The 15,246-nt window shown below is 38.0% G+C and overlaps 2 protein-coding genes across 4 annotated transcripts; one reads left to right on the forward strand and one right to left on the reverse strand.

The window, feature by feature from the left end:
* Positions 1 to 257: 257 nt before the first annotated feature.
* On the forward strand, positions 258 to 12,850 carry LOC109055203 (rho GTPase-activating protein 1-like). Its single transcript, XM_042760410.1, has 13 exons — positions 258 to 411; positions 4,026 to 4,170; positions 5,266 to 5,358; positions 5,443 to 5,530; positions 6,707 to 6,838; positions 6,935 to 7,021; positions 7,131 to 7,229; positions 7,340 to 7,450; positions 7,694 to 7,770; positions 8,004 to 8,081; positions 8,160 to 8,288; positions 8,907 to 9,010; positions 10,902 to 12,850. The coding sequence occupies exons 2-13, from the start codon at positions 4,035 to 4,037 to the stop codon at positions 11,070 to 11,072; spliced, it is 1,305 nt and encodes a 434-aa protein (XP_042616344.1). The 5' UTR covers positions 258 to 411; positions 4,026 to 4,034; the 3' UTR covers positions 11,073 to 12,850.
* A 93-nt stretch (positions 12,851 to 12,943) lies between these two features.
* Positions 12,944 to 15,179, reverse strand: LOC109055199 (SPRY domain-containing SOCS box protein 3-like). 3 transcript variants are annotated; one of them, XM_019072439.2, is made up of 5 exons: positions 14,935 to 15,179; positions 14,507 to 14,680; positions 14,048 to 14,179; positions 13,584 to 13,775; positions 12,944 to 13,500 (listed from the first exon to the last, which is right to left on the reverse strand). In XM_019072439.2, the coding sequence occupies exons 2-5, from the start codon at positions 14,673 to 14,675 to the stop codon at positions 13,289 to 13,291; spliced, it is 705 nt and encodes a 234-aa protein (XP_018927984.1). In that variant the 5' UTR covers positions 14,676 to 14,680; positions 14,935 to 15,179; the 3' UTR covers positions 12,944 to 13,288. The 3 variants fall into 3 exon arrangements, with proteins under 3 accessions (XP_018927984.1, XP_018927986.1, XP_018927987.1); XM_019072441.2 differs by having other exon boundaries at positions 14,516 to 14,682; XM_019072442.2 differs by having other exon boundaries at positions 12,944 to 13,492; positions 13,585 to 13,775; positions 14,507 to 14,682.
* Between the last annotated feature and the right edge of the window lie 67 nt (positions 15,180 to 15,246).

The raw sequence follows: 15,246 nt of genomic DNA on the forward strand, positions 1-15,246 counted from the left end.
GGTATAATGTAACTTTAAATTAACTTATGGTGTTGCACAGATTCAGTGGTCCCGGAATGAAGGAGTGTTGACATGGAGGCAGACTTCTGACATTTAAGGCTCTTGTTCTGTTCAATCACTGATCTATAATATACACAGACACATTATGATAAAAGAGACCTGACTGAACCCACAAAGAGCAGTATAAAACGTGTACGGTGGTTCGTTTGCTTTAAACAATGACATATTAATATGCATGTGGCCCATTTTACCCGTTGTTCAACGATTATAACAACAACAACACATTCTTGGAGGTGTGGTCATTCGTTCTCCTCCTGCATCCGGGCCGTTTATACTGAACTACACGGATCGCAAACCGGAAGTGCCGCATGACATTTCGTGAAGATTTCTATAGGGAGCGCTGAAAATTAGGTAAATTAATTTCTCCATATTTTATTCATAACATCTGTAGTTTTTTTTTTTTGCTCAGCGTTTTGTTCTCAGATCCGCATAAGCCGCTAGTCACTCGGCAGGGCGACACTTGTTAGAGTTTCCGTTCTGTTGAGTGAAGATGTAACGTTAACAGGTTTTTCAGCTAACGTTAGTTAGCTTAGCAGACTGTCGAATGATCATAACGAGCAAATATGTGCGGCATCTGGCTGTTTGCTTGAACAGTGAGACCTGATCTGTCTCGTATTATTTGACCCAGACCCTGGTCTCGCTGGGTGCGTTAGTCGCGCGGCTGCGCATCCAGATGTTGCGTTTCCCTAGAAACACTGACAGACGTGCGACTACATCAGACGATCACAAACAGAGCAAGCCCTGGTCGTTTTACTACAATACTCTGAAAGCTGTTAGAACACGATCGTGTTTATGTCGTCTTACAGGAGATTACTGACCTGCCACGGATGAATCGCACATAGACGTACGTGAACACATGTTTGGGCAGAAATCGAGCGCTAAGCCCTGATCCCGAATGTCGATTGTTTTGCCTGTAATGTTGATCATGAGATAAGTTATAGTCAAATCTTGGCTCTACCATGGTTGTTTGTACATGGAGATAACAGTACCTGTTTAACAAAAAAGTGGTTTTTGGTTGTTGACATGCACTGCAGTGTAACATGTATGTTTCATCTAAAACTATTTTAAACAGCCATTCGTTCTTATATTATTATTATTATTATTATTATTATTATTGTGTATGATGCAATTTCTATGAACTCACATTAATTGAGAGACTTACATTTAACATTACATTATACTTACATTTATACTTATATCTAAAAACAATTGATTTCACCGCAGGGCCATTTAGAAGGCAATCCTTCATATCCATCCTATCCTCACAATTTATTAATTACCTTAATATATTTCTACCTTATCGCAAATGACCTTATCACAGTTAATCTACCAGTTTGCTAATGTGATCATCTGAGACGTGCAGAGATCAACTGTTATGTTTTTGTCTCCTTTTGGTCCATGTGTGACACTGCAGAGAGATGAGCAGAAGCACATGACGCTGTTAAGCTCTAGACCTCACACTCAGTTTTGCTTTCGTCTGCTCCATTCTGCAGATAATTCTGTGGCACCTCACTGTGTTTGTCAGCTGAGCACATCTAAACCATCTTGAAACGGAACTGATAATTATCACATTTGCATTTTTTTAAGCAGATGTTTAGTAACTTATGACTGAGGAACGTTACAGCAATATGGAGCTGGTTTAAGCGATGTTTGGCACTCAGTATTACTGACCAGCCACAGATGAACTACCATCTGAATGGGCAGAAATCAAGCACAGATCCCAATATTTGTTTTTTTCCTGTAGTAGTGCTCATAAGATTATAAATTAAAGTGAAATCTTGATTGTATGGAGTTTGTTAATAATTATAATAAGCTCATTAGTACATGAGAAAAGCACTAGCTATTGATTTTATTCTGGCAGTTATTGCTTTATGTTGTGGTCTTTATATTTTAGCAAGTGTAGTTGATTTTTTCTTTAGGTCTCTTATTTTTAAGCTCTCTTTAGGGTCTTTGTTTCTGTCTGAAGTGCTGGTTGATTCACTGAGTGCAGCCTTGAAGCACAACTGTGAATGAGGCACATTGTTTTTGCTGATGATCTTTCGAACTGGCTCATGAATTAGATGGCACTGTAGAGAGGGACAGGACTGATTTTGGACGGGTGCTGTTTGGTTAGAACCAAAAGATGTATGATCAAGTATTGACATCAACGATAGTCCAACTAGTAACATAAGAACTGTGAAAGCTTCTTTGTATGGTTTCTTTGACTATAAGCAATCTATAGCAAGATTGCTGTCAGTATTTACAACGAGGCTAGATAACTGAGATGTTCTTTAATCAGAGCGATAGATTACGGGTTACATCACCCGAAGACTGTTCTAATGTTATCACATTATTTAGAGATAGCAGAATAAAGGCTGTCACAGATGATAGTAAATGTGAAACTGGCTTTTCTAGGGTAGAGGATGTAAATAGGAGCAAAGGGTAAAACCAAAAATTGTTGTCAGTATACGGCTAGACGGCCTCATTGCCGAGGGACTGTCACAGGAGATCACTGTCTGAGCCCTACTGACGCCTGCACTAGGTACCCTATAGCTACACACAGATTAAAAATATATAGCACATTCACAGTGCCACAATACTTTAATACTAAAAGAATGTAATTATAACATTAGATATAATTAAGAATTTAGTTCCACAAATCTTGACCCTGCCAACATGCATGCTGAGAAGATTGATTGTGATCATTATAGCTGTGGCAAATAAAAACATTCGATGATGAAATGAAATCTAAGGGCAAGCTTTCAAATGAATGCACTGTGTACTGTTTTAGAAAGAACAAATGGTATTAATTGTTAGGGGTAGTTTGCTTATGATGGAGTGCACAGGCAGAGCAGAGCAGCTAGTGATTATGTGATCTGGAAATGAATCATTTTTAACCATGCTTTTTTTTTCTTTTTTCTTTTTTAAATGGACTCAGTTTGCTAATTTAATAATCAAATTTAATGCCACAATTTACCTGTTCTTTTGAATGTGATATTCATGCAATGTAGGAGTTAAGGTTTTTTTTTTTTTTTTTTTTTTTGAGTTTTGTGAGTAGGGCTGGGCATCGTTCTCAAATATTCAATACTGATACCATGACTACCCTGATCTTTTCTGAAACGCAGTGGAAATGCCAGTATGCACAAGGATCATTTTCATTTTAAAACGCCATTTTAAAAAATGCACTAGTATACACACAGACTTACATCTATGGGGGTTGGACGCTTACACACTACAGCCTCACGTCTCTCGGCGTAACCGGCGTAAACTAGTGTTTTTTCTTGATGTCTCACCAGAGCCAATCACCAGCACTTGATTTAGGCAAATCTTGCATGCTGCATGCTTACTGGCTCACTGACGTTGACCAGATTAACCCCTTAGGTATCAAAATTCGGTACTGAACGACAAGACATTTTTCGATACTCATTCGTATCGAGGCAATGTGGTCAGTGCCTAAAAAATCGAACTTGATATAAATATTATTTATTTATATGCTGGTTTTCCTAGCACAACGCTGTTGAAGAAGGGTGCACTATGCTTTAAATAACAAAATAATTATAATTTTTGTACACGTATACTTGCATTATTACAAATGTAAAGTATGAATCTGTATCTAAGCCAGAAAACAAAGTTAATATTAGCCATTTTCTAATAATGTGTTATGTTAGTACTGTGCTGTATTATGAAAGGTACTTCTGTTAATTCTAGTGAAAAGCAGATTCACAGTTAGCAAGAGTGAGTTATGAAACAAACACAAACGACCTGTTCAGCATTTGACATTGTGGTCACTCATCTGAGTCATTCAGTCACTGAACATGCAAGTTTGCCCGTGTGAAAGTGCTGCATTTACCCAGGCTTATGCTGGTGGACAGACAGGAACCTAGTGTGAAGGCAGCTGAGCTTTCACAGATCTCAGTATAACATTGTGTGGTATTGTAACCTGCTGTTCTGTGTCTAACCTTTGTGTGTGACTTGTGTTGTCTAAGAGGACCATCATGTCCTCTGACCTGCTGGTGGACTTTCACGATGATCTGGGAGGAGATGACTCTCCTAGCGCTGCGCTGGACCAGCTCAAACTGGTTCAGGAAAAACAGTGGCCACCAGATGACCCTGTTAGCCTGAGCAAATCCGGTGAGTGCATGGTGGTGGGAATTGTGCATGTTTATGTGTGTGATGTGATAATAATAATTTTAAAATTTAGTTTCATTTTGCAGAATTATACTGATCTTTTCAAAGAATAAAGCAGTGTAAGAAAAAGGAAGTAACTGTCCAGTACTTTACCATTTTATCTTGAATACCAATCAAATGCTTGCTGTATTTTTAGAGGCAAGTGAAGCCGAAACCTTCCTGTTGACATAACTGTCATTGCCTTTTTAAGAGGCAGCAGAGAACTCAAGGAGTCAAAAAGCATTACTCATAAAGTACACACTTACGACACAGGCATATACCCAGAGACACATTTTAGCACTTTTACAGAGGATACTGTGACTGGGCGGGCGTGGGTGAAGCCCAGTGTAATTGATTCATCATCTGCGGAATTTGAAATTATTTTTTTTTACTTAGTGGACAATTTGGCTACTAAATTAAGTTTCTGGTCATTCAGAATTTCTTCTAGCTGAAACAAAAATTAGCAGGCTGACAGTTTATATCCTCACAGAAGCCAGTGTACTGAATTAATTAATTCCATTGGCATCCATAAAAAAAAATAAAAAACAGTTCAGAAAAAGTGGCTTCGTTTCCTAGTGGGCTCAGTCACACACTGGATGAGTAGCAGGTATGGCACACCGGATGCATCATTCTGTACTCTTGTTCTCAAGTTTATGGCAGCAGTCCAAAGCAGTGAACACAATCAGTATACAGGCAAAAGTTCATTTCAAGAATGAATAAAGTGGCATCAATGATTTGAATTTAGGGGCCGGTTCTTGTCCAATGTGTGGCCCTCTTTATGCTTTTTGTTTTGATGTTGAAGGCTTCTGGTTGAAGGACATGATATGTGATACCACGGCTGGTTTTACTTGCATTTGTCGGGTTGGTGGATGTTCTTTTCTAATCCTGATCATGTGGTTAAGCTAGCAAAGTGCCAAGTGGGATCTGAGAAGCTGACTTACCTCTATCACTCTATACCATATACTCTATAGCTTGTGTTTGGGATATTTTATGATCATGTCAGTTACATGTTTTTTATTTTTCTTTGAAATGTAGCATTCATTATAGTCTTTCCTGCAGCTTCAGATATTAAAAGCCTTGGCGGCACATCACATCTGCCCTGGGACGACCCCTTCTATGACATTGCCAGACATCAGATTGTGGAGGTTGCAGGTGAGGTGTTATAAAATGCACAAGCATCACCAGCTAACATTAATTCTAATTCTAAAATCTCCTGTTCTTTCTCTTTCTTTTTAGGTGATGATAACTTTGGTCGGAAGGTCATTGTTTTTAATGCTTGCCGCATGCCTCCCCAACATCAGCTGGATCATCATAAACTTCTCATGTAGGCATCGCTGCTCTACTTCATTTATATGTTTCATTAGATGTATCAAGTCGGGCTCAATGCACTGTGTCAGCTGTTATTAAAGGGGTCATATGACGTTGCTATTAAAAACATTATTTTGTGTATTTGGTGTAATGCAATTTGTTTAAAAAACAGATTATTTTCCACATACTGTACATTATTGTTCCTCCTCTATGCCCTGCCTTTCCGAAACACGTATATTTATTCAAAGCTCATCGTTCTGAAAAGCGCGGTGTGCTCTGATTGGCCAGCTATCCAGTGCTTTGTGATTGGCCGAATACCTCAAACGTGTGACAGAAATGTTACGTTACCAGGTTCAGGAAAGGTTACCAGGTTATTTGGTTAATAATAATATATTTAGATTTTAATTTATATGTTGTAACTATATGTTGATTAAATTCGTATCTCCTGATTTTTTTTTTTTTTTTAGTTCAAGGTTAAAATATACAAGCTTATGTCAAATTTTAGAATACTGTTTTTTTTATCCTGGTGTGACATTCAAAATAATAATCAGATAAAATGATCCGAGTTTGTTGGAAATGTTGTCAAAAGTTTTTTTTAAATTATAACGTGATTTTGTTCACCACATTGGTACTTAATCTGAAACTTTATTTCAGTGGAATAATTATTGAATATAAGTATGTAATTTTACATAATTATATAAATGTATGATGCACCATATGTCACATCATTTGATGATTTCAGGGATTAACTGTCAGTTCTTCCAAGATTAAAGTTAGCTTAAAATGCCAAAATGTATATTCCTGTGAGAAATATATTTAGGACGATTCTTGAGGTTTTCCTTCCTTCATTTTTTTGGTTAAATATCAACCACTCGTATGCTGAGTTATAAATAAATCATGTGTTCAGTGGGTTAGAGCACCATAAGACAACGTCCTAAGACAATGCAGTTTTTAATGAAGTGAAATCAAGACTTAGTTTAGTTCCCTATTGGGAACTTCAGGAGTCGTCTGAGAGCAGAAGGGTTTGTGTAATGGAATCTAGAGCAAATGTCAGACTCTGAAGTGTATAAATAAAACCTGAAGTTTCAGTAATTGGCAGCTGATTCACAAATATAACAATAAGTGCCTTCTGTTTGTTTTAGTGTCTAATATGAACTCAAGTTTTGATTTGGTGTGGTGTATTTGTGTGCAGGTATTTGAAGCAGACTCTTGATAAGTATGTGGAGAGTGATTATACCCTCATCTACTTCCATCATGGTCTGACCAGCGAAAACAAGCCCTCTCTAAGCTGGCTTCGGGATGCCTATCGAGAGTTTGACAGGAAGTGAGTGATGCTGTTGTTAGTGAGAGGCTCATGAGTGCTTTAACAGCAGCACATGAGAACAAACCTCAAGCTTCAGTTTTGCTGTGTCTGTTGCAGGTATAAGAAAAATATCAAGGCGCTGTACATTGTCCACCCCACCATGTTTATCAGAACCATCCTTATTCTCTTCAAACCCATCATCAGGTCAGTGCCACACCATACTCAATGTTATTTTATTCTCACTTTGATTATCAGGTGTGATCTGTATTGTAATCTGAATCTTAAAGCCTGAATGCTTATGTTCTGTTCACAGCTTTAAGTTTGGCCGCAAGATAAATTACATCAATTATTTGAGTGAACTGGAGGAGATTGTGAAGTGTGATCAGCTGGTGATCCCCAACAGAGTCCGAGAGTAAGAAATTCTATATATGCTTTTATATACGCAGTTATGCATGTGTTCGAATCACACGATCATGTCTTAGCCTGTTCTTCTGAGATGCATTCAGGAGTTTCTTTGTGTAGGTATGATGATAAGATCCGTCTGTCCCTGAAGCCGTCTGTCGTCCCAGGACCGATCTCTCCCCCTCATAGTCCTCCTCTTCCTTTCCAGCAGTTTGGGGTTCCACTGTCAGTGTAAGTAAAGTCACTAACAATTCATCTCATATCTAACACAGCTACTGTTAAAGAAATTATTTCTTACTGAATGTTTGGACTGAATGTAGTTGAAGATGACAGTCTCATTTATACTACAGAATTTAATAGAAATATTTTTACATTTTGATTGTGCACTATGAGAAATTCTTTTTTGCTATTTAGCTTTGTTTTGGAGGAGCTTTGCTTATTTAGATGATGGTTTGTAATGTTGCTTGTAATCAGATTGAGACACAGGACGGCAGACTCAGAGGGAATCCCACCAGTCATGCGTGATACTATTGGATTCCTGCAAGAGAATGGTAGGTCTTTTAGTCAAGTCAGATTTATTGCTCAATCAAACTTTTACATACCTCTTAACGTGAGTGTACTGTATGTATCCACATTAGGTTGGATATACTTACATTAGTCTTTTTGTTTAGCCTGGGGGGTGGGTTGTGGAATGATGGGCCAAATTTATTATAGAATAGTGTAAACTTTATTTATTTACTTTCTTAAATTGAGAATGTGAATTTTATTCCCATCTTCATTGTAGGTCTTAAGACAGAGGGAATATTCCGGCGTTCTGCTAATGTTTCTTTGGTTAAGGAAGTTAAGCAGAAATATAACTCAGGTAAAGTTGTGTGATGCACATTTCCTGTTCACAAGGATGATTGGCATCAGTCGTTAGAAATGTTGCATGTGTCTATAGGAGAGGAAGTGAGTTTCTATCAGCTGGACGATGTCCACTTGGCAGCTGTGATCTTAAAGATGTTCCTCAGAGAACTGCCAGAGCCGCTGCTCACCTATCAGCTCTACAACGACATTGTCAACTTCCACAGTGAGAACACAAAACACAACGCACTTACATACCAACACCAGTAACTTCCAGAAAGCTCACATACACGTGCACACACACACACATCTGTACTAGGGATGTAACGATTTACTCAATTCACGATTCCATTCGAATCACGATTCGATTTTCTCACCATTTTTTTTTTTTTTACAAAATGAGATTGAAGACATATAGTAATTGAAAAGATGTCGTTTTATTAGGCTATTGCTGCATGTTTCTTTTGTGCTCTTTCCATTTAAAATTAGAGGCAACCACTGGATTTTAATCATGATCCAAACAAAGATACAGCATACATGCAGCATGAGTAGTTTTTACTCTAAATTAGACTGTATAATTTTAAAATTTGAAGCAAAAACAGAATGGTCTGACTTTGGTTATGTGAAACTATACTACATAAAACATATCTGCAGAAAACGTTAAATCGTTAAAATCGTTACATCCCTAATCTGTACACCTACTATACTGACATTTGTTTACTGATTGTTAAAACCACAGCTTTTGCATGTAGACTGTTTACAATGAGCCTTGAAAGTGACATGACCACACCACACACACATTCACACAAGCTTGATTTGCATTCCACATGTGTTGTGTTATCAGATGTTGATACAGAGTCTCGGGCAGAAAGGATTCGAAACATGCTGATGTCACTTCCTGAGGAGAACTATGCATCACTGTACTTCCTTATACAGTTTCTTGCTCAGGTAATGCTCATTATAATTGGCAAAGTTCAGCAAAAATAATTTTTATTTAAAGTTTATATTCATTATAGATTTACATATTATATATATATATATATATATATATATATATATATATATATATATATATATATATATATATATATATATATATATATATATGGGGGGGGGTGAAAAAATATATAACAATAATATACACGCACATATACAGTCGTGGCCAAAAGTTTTGAGAATTACATAAATATTGGAAATTGGAAAAGTTGCTGCTTAAGTTTTTATAATAGCAATTTGCATATACTCCAGAATGTTATGAAGAGTGATCAGATGAATTGCATAGTCCTTCTTTGCCATGAAAATTAACTTAATCCCAAAAAAAAAAAAAAACCTTTCCACTGCATTTCATTGCTGTCATTAAAGGACCTGCTGAGATCATTTCAGTAATCATCTTGTTAACTCAGGTGAGAATGTTGACGAGCACAAGGCTGGAGATCATTATGTCAGGCTGATTGGGTTAGAATGGCAGACTTGACATGTTAAAAGGAGGGTGATGCTTGAAATCATTGTTCTTCCATTGTTAACCATGGTGACCTGCAAAGAAACGCGTGCAGTCATCATTGCGTTGCATAAAAATGGCTTCACAGGCAAGGATATTGTGGCTACTAAGATAGCACCTAAATCAACAATTTATAGGTTCATCAAGAACTTCAAGGAAAGAGGTTCAATTCTTGTAAAGAAGGCTTCAGGGCATCCAAGAAATTCCAGCAAGCGCCAGGATCGTCTCCTAAAGAGGATTCAGCTGCGGGATCGGAGTGCCACCAGTGCAGAGCTTGCTCAGGAATGGCAGCAGGCAGGTGTGAGCGCATCTGCACACACAGTGAGGCGAAGACTTTTGGAAGATGGCCTGGTGTCAAGAAGGGCAGCAAAGAAGCCACTTCTCTCCAAGAAAAAACATCAGGGACAGATTGATCTTCTGCAGAAAGTATAGTGAATGGACTGCTGAGGACTGTGGCAAAGTCATATTCTCCGATGAAGCCCCTTTCCGATTGTTTGGGGCATCTGGAAAAAGGTTTGTCCGGAGAAGAAAAGGTGAGCGCTGCCATCAGTCCTGTGTCATGCCAACAGTAAAGCATCCTGACACCATTCATGTGTTGGGTTTTCTTCTCATCCAAGGGAGTGGGCTTACTCACAATTCTGCCCAAAAACACAGCCATGAATAAAGAATGGTACCAAAACACCCTCCAACAGCAACTTCTTCCAACAACCCAACAACAGTTTGGTGAAGAACAATGCATTTTCCAGCACGATGGAGCACCGTGCCATAAGGCAAAAGTGATAACTAAGTGGCTCGGGGACCAGAATGGTGAAATTTTGGGTCCATGGGCTGGAAACTCCCCAGATCTTAATCCCATTGAGAACTTGTGGTCAATCCTCAAGAGGCGGGTGGACAAACAAAAACCCACTAATTCTGACAAACTTCAAGAAGTTATTATGAAAGAATGGGTTGCTATCAGTCAGGATTTGGCCCAGAAGTTGATTAAGAGCATGCCCAGTCGAATTGCAGAGGTCCTGAAAAAGAAGGGCCAACACTGCAAATACTGACTCTTTGCATAAATGTCATGTAATTGTCGATAAAAGCCTTTGAAACGTATGAAGTGCTTGTAATTATATTTCAGTACATCACAGAAACAACTGAAACAAAGATCTAAAAGCAGTTTAGCAGCAAACTTTTTGAAAACTAATATTTATGTAATTCTCAAAACTTTTGGCCACGACTGTACTTATTTTTTTATATTACATTTAAAATTTCAAATGTATCTTCTTATAATTTGTTTCTTTCCTACTTTCTCCTTCGCGCTCTTTAGTTTTTCTGATCTTAATTGTTATTAATGTGCAGGTGTCTGCTGAGAGTGAAGTCAATAAGATGACCAATGCCAACCTGGCTGTGGTGTTTGGGCCCAACTTGCTGTGGGGGCAGGATGCTTCCATGACACTCAGTGCAATCGGACCAATCAACAACTTCACCCGCATCCTGCTCGACCTACATCAGGAGGTCTTTATCCAATGAGAAGCAGGAGAACTTTTCACGAGGACTCCTCTCCGGTTATTGTCCCTCCTAGTTCCATAGCTTTGCTCCTCTGTGGCTGTGTCCCGTCCTTCGTGTCTCCCTCAGTATTGCCAAATGCATGAGTATTTTAACTGGGTGAAGCCAAGAAAAAAGGATACTGGAGGGCACAGAGTGGTCAAGCTGTCACAAACGTTTAGGCTGTGATCAAATTCTGACAATCGTCTCCTTTTCTTTCCTGCAGAAGTCATGTAGCTGCTGTCAGACATAATGGTACTGGCACAGGCACTAGAGTTTTATATGGTCTGTTAGCAGAGGCCTAGATCAATAAACCCAACAAAGTGTACAGGTAGCTGCTTTTATTTTTTGGTAGCTCATCTGCAATACTTCAGATATTGTTTGTTGGACTTTACGGAATTCATTTCAGTTAATTTTTCCAAGTAAAATTAGACTAAATGCACACGTCCTCATTTTTGTAAGCCATAGTTGGCACAAGCTATGGACAAGTATAAAGCACTACTACTCAAACTTGAAACACTTATTTTAAACATGCTTATTTCTTTTTACATAAAATATATGATATTATGTATTGTCTCAAAGAGCTTTCATTTAGTCTTCATTTATATTATCAAATCATTATATTTTTTATTATTTCTATAATCTGTTTCATCTTCTTTTGTTGTCTCAGTGGTTCCAAGAACAGGGCAGATGCTCTATGGCCAGCACAAATTTCCTGATGCTGAAACAGAAAAGTCATTTTTATGATCAAAACCTGTATGTGTGTGTATATATACATTTATACACACACACAAACACACACAAACACACACACATATATATATATATTCACACACACATACATACACGCTGTATGTCTGCCAACAGTCTGCTTTTTCTCTCTGTATGTGTGGAGTTGTGTGTGGTTTGTTCAGTAATGCTGTTGTATTATTCTACCCTAGACATTTTTATTTTGGCCAAAGATTATATGGTTAAAATGTTTGTGTGATCAAATTTTTTTGTAACTTGGAAGACATACTGCCTGTCGAGGACAGTGCCATTAAACATGGGGGCATTTGGGTGCAACAAAAGCCCAAATCAAGATAGAAATAGCAAAGAACAATTTGATGTCATTATGTCCTCTCAGTAAAATTGTGGTTTTATCTTTGAGGAAACGTATCACAGTGCAGTGAGTTATTACTTGTGTACTAGAGTACATAAAAAAACAGTGACATTTTAGTTGTATCCCAGGGCTCTGTACGTGAAGTGAATCATCCAGATTTCGCACAATAGAGTCTTGGGTCTGAAATCCAAAAGAACCATAAAGCAGGTACTTATTATTTAGCACTAATGAGTTAAGTGTCATATGCCTTGATGATATAAAATTGTAACTGTTTACTGTGTCATGTAAACGTCCTATTCATGTCAATCCATTCGAGCATTGACATGTTGACCAGTGGCTTGAATAGTTTTAGACAAGCGCCCTCAAACCCAAGTGTATGTGTGCCTTAATGGAGTGAACTGGCGATGATATTAATTGTTAAATTCCCTTTCTCTGGACAGATCTGTGAACTTTGTGCCATTTTGTTGTATCTGTATCCAAACACCTACCTGTTCACCTTTACTGTAGACGTGAATATCTGGTTTCCAGGTGGAACTTATTACTTCTTTTGTGAAGGTTCTTTTCTTCCATTTTGGCTGTTAAAATGTATTCTGTGCTTTTGAAATCTTTACTTTTGTATATCATGTTGTGATTTCAGAGTAATAAATCGTTAGAGGTATAACAATTTTTTTCCTCTCTGGATTTGTTTTTTTAAACTTTTTTTTTTTAGACATCCACAGGTTTTGGTGAGCAAATAAAAACACTTTTACCACAGTTTTCTTAATACGGATAAAAGCAGGCAGTTATATTTAATTGGCTTTTACATATTTGGTCCCAAAGAACTACTGTGAGCATAATACAGGTAATTATATCTTATTTTGGAACACAATCATTGCCAACAATATCATCTATAAAATGTAGAAATGGCATATAAATTAAGAATAAAAACAGTAATATGATTACATTAAAGTCACACATGTTGTTTTTGTTCAACAGAAGTAATAAAAATATAATTTTTGAGGTAGGCTGCATATAAAATGGATCTGCTGCACTAGAAATATTTGTGTTGTTGTTTGAGGTTGGCATGTTCTGAATGAATCAGAAACAGGTCATACCTCACTTATAAATGCGCATGTGTGTGTATTTGACAGAGCAGAGATGTGGGTAATGGTAATTCGTGTGCGTGTCTATAATGTGAGAGGGACTGTGTGATGATGTGTATACACTGTTCCTGTAGGGAGGAGATTCTCTGGCTCCTCACACCCAGCTGAAGCTCAGTTTCAGGGGCCGTAGAGCTCACCAGAGGATACAGAGCCTTGCTGGCCTGAAAGGAACACAAAAGTTCCAGGAGCATTTGGAATTCCCACATATAACTTACATCCAGTACTTCCACGTACTCAGTGCAGTGATATTTACCTGCTCCAGGCCAGTGAAGGCCACCCCAAGGTTCACTCCATTCCGGAAGAACGTCAGTGTCCCAGTGTTCAAATCCAGCAAAACCCCAATGACTGTATTTCTTTCATAAAAAGGCTCCGTGTATTTTTGACTCCTTCCATTATGCCAGATGAAGCCTTTGTATGACAGACCCCAACTCTCACTGTCGATGCCTTTGATAAACAATAACAATAAAATAAACACCGTTAAAATGATTCAAAGAAAAGCATTGTGTGCTTTTATATGGTCTACTTGTTCTGTACGTTTCCTCCCTTGTTAATCTAGGTGGTGTTGATAATTAAAATTCCTGTTTGAAAATTAGATGATGTTATTCATTTTTAGGTTGTCAAGTAAGATCAACCTATGGGAGTTTAGGTCTGGGCTGGGCTGGGCTGAATTGGGAGAAGAACATGAGCATTCCTAAGAGGAACATGACTGTACTCACCAATGAGGTTAACAAACTTTTGATCCCCTTTATGCAGAAGTGCATTTTGGGTACCAACCCCCACCATCACAGAGCACCCATAAGGAGGCTCTAGGAACTCAATCTCCCAGTAATGCTCACCACGAGTGAAACCTTACACAGAAATATGTGATATTCTGTAGTAATGAATCAATTATTATCAGAAAATCATACCATAACACATGATAGTTATCCTACAAAGCAATACTAAACTAGAGCATTATTAAACACTTAATAACATTATAATTGCTAGTTAAAAATTGACTCGAACCAGGTGTGTTGCAAAGGAAACTATCACTTAATAAACTAACGCTTCATGTTCAAATTTTTATCACTGGACGTCTACTCCTAAAACAGTATCAGCTTGATGAAATGTAAGATTGCATTTTAATAATAAAACTAGCTGACTCGTGAACAACAAAAACAGCGTTTATCACTCACTAGTCTCACCTTTGGTGCCTCTGACCCCTGCAGTACCCTGACTGTCCAACACAGGGCTGACATGAAAATATACCGCTTGTCGGCATAGAGAGAGATGAGCATCAGGAGATTTACTGTCCGGATCCCAATCCCAACTCTCCCAGGTGTGACCTCGAAAAGAGCGCAACATTTGCTCTCTACAACACACAGCATATATACATAGCAATGACTGTACAGTTAAACAAAACAATAAAGAAAGCAATGTGGGGGTTTTGCCACCATTTGATAGTTTGCTATCATTCGAATATTTTAAAGTTAAATATGTGTTATTACATACAGACGACGAGTGTACCGTGCCAACTATTTTTCTATATTTCAAAACGCGGAGACCATTCAGACGCGTGCACACGACGCACACATCTACTACAGAGAAAACATACGTGACTTACCAAGTGTACTCTAAATGATGTAATCCGAAGTTTAATTAAGAAGCAACTAAATCTTTCTTTTGTGCACTTGAAATCCGCCTTTAAAAAGGAATAAAGACTGCACAGTCAAGTTTGCATATAGGCGTTCCTTTAACTAGACGAGAGAAAAACATTTCACAACTGCTGTCAAAACAACAGTTTTCATCCTAATTTGGAAGTAGACGTGCATTTGTGCTGCGGCGCTCATGAATTTTACAGTAGCCGCTGCTGACGTCGCTCAGTAGCCTTCCATTGACGCATCCTAAAATAATATTCATAAGCCAAGCCTTCGAC

The sequence above is a fragment of the Cyprinus carpio genome, chromosome A7 (genome assembly GCF_018340385.1).
Source record: "Cyprinus carpio isolate SPL01 chromosome A7, ASM1834038v1, whole genome shotgun sequence".
Lineage (NCBI taxonomy): Eukaryota > Metazoa > Chordata > Actinopteri > Cypriniformes > Cyprinidae > Cyprinus > Cyprinus carpio.